This window comes from Neomonachus schauinslandi, chromosome 14 (assembly GCF_002201575.2).
Source record: "Neomonachus schauinslandi chromosome 14, ASM220157v2, whole genome shotgun sequence".
Classification (NCBI taxonomy): domain Eukaryota; kingdom Metazoa; phylum Chordata; class Mammalia; order Carnivora; family Phocidae; genus Neomonachus; species Neomonachus schauinslandi.
The window spans coordinates 85,622,341-85,627,408 of NC_058416.1; the positions used below are offsets into that span (position 1 = coordinate 85,622,341).

At 42.3% G+C, this 5,068-nt stretch overlaps 1 protein-coding gene across 1 annotated transcript; it reads left to right on the plus strand.

Annotated features, from left to right (window-relative positions):
• The first annotated feature begins 1,268 nt into the window (after nt 1-1,268).
• LOC123326636 (homeobox protein NANOG-like) lies at nt 1,269-2,201 on the plus strand. Its single transcript, XM_044921221.1, has one exon. The coding sequence runs from the start codon at nt 1,269-1,271 to the stop codon at nt 2,199-2,201; it is 933 nt and encodes a 310-aa protein (XP_044777156.1).
• Nucleotides 2,202-5,068: the final 2,867 nt, after the last annotated feature.

Here is a 5,068-nt window from a genome sequence, read left to right on the forward strand (position 1 = left end):
TTACCTTTAATACTTTTTTTAAAAAAGATTTTATTTATATATGTATCTTTAGAGAGAGAAAGAGGGAGAGGGAGTGTGCGCGCAAGCCAGGGGAGGCGCAGAGGCAGAGGGAGAGAGATCTCAAGCCGACTCCATGCAGAGCATCAAGTGGATGCGGGCCTGACAACCCGGATACCATGACCTGAGCCGAAATCAAGCTGCAGGCTTTACCGACTGAGCCACCCAGGTGCCCCTTAAGGATTTGCCTTTAAAAATGTTCACTGCAGGGGCGCCTGGGTGGCTCAGTTGGTTAAGCGACTGCCTTCGGCTCAGGTCATGATCCTGGAGTCCCTGGATCGAGTCCCGCATCGGGCTCCCTGCTCAGCGGGGAACCTGCTTCTCCCTCTGACCCTCCCCCTTCTCGTGCTCTCTGTCTCTCATTCTCTCTGTCTCTCATTCTCTCTCTCTCTCAAATAAATAAATAAAATCCTAAAAAAAAAAAAATGTTCACTGCAGGGGTGCCTGGGTGGCTCAGTTGTTAAGAGTCTGCCTTCAGTTCAGGTCATGATCTCAGGGTCCTGGGATCAAGCCCGGCATTGTGGGGCGGTGGGGGTGGGGGTGGGGGTGAAAAATCCCTGCTCAGCAGGGAGTCTGCTTCTCCCTCTCCCTCTGTGCATTCTCTCTCTCTCAAATAAATAAATTAAAAATTAAAAAAAAAAACAAAAACAAAACTTCACTGCAGGGGCACCTGGATGGCTCAGTTGGATAAGCATCTGATTCTGTTTCCGCTCCATTTCACAGTCGTGGGATCAAGCCCTGAATCAGGCTCCAGGCTTAGCATGGAGTCGGCTGGAGATTCTCTCCCTCTCCCTCTGCCCAGCCCACCGCCACTCACGCACATGCTCGTTCTCGCTCTCTAAAACAAAAACAAAAAACAAAAACTTAAAAAAAATATTCACTGCAGCATTTGTAGCGAATATATCATAAACGATATTGAATAAATATGGTGTGCTACCATGTAGCCATCAAGAATAATAACTGGAGGGATGCCTGGCTGACTCAGTCCATGGAGTGTGGGACTCTTGATCTCGGGGTTGTAAGTTCAAACCCCACATTGGGTATAGGATTACTTAAAACAAAAATAAAATCTTAACCATCTGAGCCACCCAGGCACTCCCAAACAAAAATAAAATCTTATTTCTTAGCTCTTCCACCTAGATCCATAAGTCTGGGCCTTTCTTACAATCTCGCTCTTTTTTTTTTTTTCCGTCTACCCTTAACTCACCAACATGAGTGCAGATCCAGCTCTGCCCCTATGCCCGCCTGGCCCCGAAGCACCCAGTTCTAGGGACTCTTCTCCAATGCCTGAGATTTATGGGCCCGAAGAAAATTATGCATCCCTGCAAATGTCATCTGCTGAGACACCCCACGCGGAGACCGTCTCTCCTCTTCCTTCGTCCATGGATCTTCTTGTTCAGGACAGCCCCGACTCCTCCACCAGTCCCAGGGTAAAACCACCACCCACTTCTGGAGAGGAGAGAACAGTGAGGAAGGAAGATACGGCCCAGGGCAAGAAACAGAAGATCAGGACCGTGTTCTCTCAGACCCAACTCTATGTCCTCAATGATCGATTTCAGAGACAGAAATACCTCAGTCTCCAGCAGATGCAAGAACTTTCCAACATTCTGAACCTTAGCTATAAGCAGGTGAAGACCTGGTTCCAGAATCAGAGAATGAAATGTAAGAGGTGGCAGAAAAACCACTGGCCAAAGGAGAGCAAGAGTGTGAGTCAGAACAGCACACCAACCGCAGAATACCCAGGCTTCTATTCCTACCACCAGGGATACCTGAGGAACACTTCCGGAAACCTTCCAATATGGAGCAACCAGACCTGGAATAACCCGAATTGGAGCAACCAGACCTGGAACAGCCAGTCTTGGAGCAACCACTCCTGGAATGGCCAGTCTTGGAGCAACCATTCCTGGGCCAGTCAGACCTGGTGCCCCCAAGCCTGGAACAATCAGCTCCAAAACTGTGGAGAGGAATCTCTGCAGCCCCAGATCCAGTTCCAGCAAAATTCCATCAGTGATTTGGAGTCCATCTTAGAAACTTCTGGGGAAAGCCATAGTGTAATACAACAATCTGCTAAGTATTTTAGTACCCAGCAAATAATGGATTTGTTCCCAAATTACTCTGTGAACATACAGCCTGAAGATGTGTGACGATGAGTATATTATTCGATCTCAGTTTGGGTGGTGGCTGTTATCTCCTAGGCTTTGTCTTTTAGATCCTATATATCTCTGCCTCGATATTCTGTTTTTCATTATTCTTACTGTGTCCATTGAGGGGGTACGATGGGAGTCAAAGAGGTTTCAGTAGCGTTGGCTCTATGGACAACATGATAAAAGGTGTTTCTCGCTATAGATAACTAGATACAATACTAATGTGGATATCTTTAGGCTCTAGAATCTAACCTCAAGAATAGGAAGTGAAGATACAAAGATGTGTGATGAAGGATAATTTGTATTTTCTGAGATTGTGAGGCTTTTCTTGTTAATAACCTCTAACGGTGAAGGGTTAAGCTATAATGTGCTTCATTGATTTCCTCTGTCCCTTGTGATGTTTTACTAGAACTGTTAATTTGATCATTATTCTAGTATTTGTAGAAAGATGTTTTGTATTTTAATGTGTCATGATAATAGTACCAGTTTGGCTGATTGGTTTATAGGTTTAAGTACAAATAAATAAAATACACACTTTACCCTTAAAAAAATAAAATAAAATAAAATAAAATCTTAAAAAAAAAAGAATTAACTAGATTTCAAATACTTAAGAGTACAGTATAATCTCACTTTTATTGAAACACACTTATACAAAACATTTTTAAAAATTCTTAGTTACATGTATTTGCTCAGGAAAAAGGTATACCAAACCACGAACAATGGTTTTTCTCTGAAAGTTGTGATTATAAAGGGCTTTATACTATTGTTTTGTTTGAATCTATAAAACAAATATGTATTACATTTATAATCAACAAAAAATGAAGACTTTCTATTTGGGGAAAGAAAAAAAAAGTTTGGGGTTTAGAAAATTGGTAAAAAAATAAATTTCTATACTGTATGAAGAAAAATGGCGTGGGTCTCCTTTACAGGAGATTTCCCTTCAGATTGATGGTTTTGTTACTCCTTTTGCTTACAATTCCAAAAGTAAAGATTTTAAAGAAAAATCAAGTCTCTCACTTTATATATACTTTAAATAGTTACTAAGGGGTGTAGTTGCAAATGGAAATTCACTAGAAGTTAAACCTAACGCATAGACAGTTAACATCAGCTAGTAGAAGGGTATGGGATGTGAATTTTACAGAGGGCTGGTTTTCTAAATTATAAAATCCACAAATTCAAAATCCAAATATGAATGACAAACACATGCTCTGCAACTAATAAATAGGGAGGGAGGTCGTTCTGCTTAATTTAATTTCACAGTCTCCCTCCATTTCCCCCCCCCCCCCCCAAATGCAGTTCTTTCTTTAGGAGCCTAAATATATATATATATATATATAATTCCCTTTTAGACTAGACAGCTGTCACATTTTCCCTCCACTCCAATATTCCATAAACATTCTGCCTAGATTGCTGGTAATTCACAAAACATGCCTGTTCAGAAACTTCCGATTTATTAAAATAGAAATGGCTCTGTAATTAAGAACAATTTATAAACACTTCAACAAAATAATTTCACCCTGAACATTCTAAAGTGAATTTAGACCATTAAATCAATGAATACATCAGGTTGAAGGAAAAAGGACTTTCCTGACTGCTGAAGAAAAACACAGGTTGTGTGGACACATCAGTTTCTCGGGAACTGAGTCATGCCTTACAAACCACTTGGGTATTTAAAACTGTTGTAACACCCTTGTTGACCTTGCGTGCTAATGACAATCTACAAAGTATGACACAGACGGGCAAAATGGTTCCAGCAGAGAACTTGAAGAATAGAACCAACTAGAAGAAAGCCTGTTGTCGGTAGAAAGCAGGCTATTTTTGACCCCTTAAGGAAATGCAAGCTTTTGAAAGAAGAAATCAGTTATTTGGTTTGAGTAAGGGCAGTGCCTTTTTCCCACTTACCTGCCCAAGGAGATGACACCTGGTCTTGTTTTAGCAACCCGTATTATAGTCCACATTCCTTCTAACCCAAGGCAAAGATTAGAAACCGGTCCCCAGCCCGGCTCCAAGTCCATCCTGAAGTACAAGTGTTTGCTCATGACCTCACCCACGCACACCCCGAGATCTGTCACTGAGCAGACAAGTCCATACAACCTGTTGTTCTGCCCAGCACTTTCCATCATGCTCAAATACAGCAGGTCGAGCAGATTTTAAAAATGGAGCACCTTCCTAAGGCAAGTACTTTTCATTTGGGGGAGGCTTCCTTCTCTGAAATGTCTCTTCTCTCCAATTCATTCTCAGTTCTGCTTTAGGATTCATCTTCCTAAAATACCACTTGGATGAGGTCACTCGTCACCGAAAGATCTTTAAGCAGATCCTTTTCCCTAATAAAATTCAAACCCCATAATATAGCAAACAAGAGTTCTCGGTGCCGATGAATCAGCGGCCCTTTTTTCTACCACTCTACATTTCAAGTTTCTGCTCGTGTTATTCTTGTCATTTCCTGTACATTCAATGCTCGCTTCGTCTATGGAAATCCTTCCTCCCCTTTAGGCTTAGCTCAATGTTTCTCTAAGTACCTTTCAAATAAACACGAGAACCCACAGCCCTGTGAATTTGAAGCCAGTCCTCCCTGCGTGCTCCTCCCACTACCCGAGACGGTCTAAGTACCTTGTCCTTTCCGTTTGGCCACTCCGTGGCCAGATCTCGCGACTAAGAGGGAGCCACCGTCTTCTGCTACTGTGTAAGCTCCTAGCAACAGATTCTATCATTTTCTCCTTCTACGGCCCCAAAGTACATCGAACTACGTTAAGTGTGTCCTCGGTAAGTAATTGAACAAGTTAAAAATGGAAGCCAATTTTGGAGAAGCCAGTGCTTTTCTAGAGCTTCTGAGGAGGAGGCAGCCCAGTGGCTAAAAGCGTGGATGT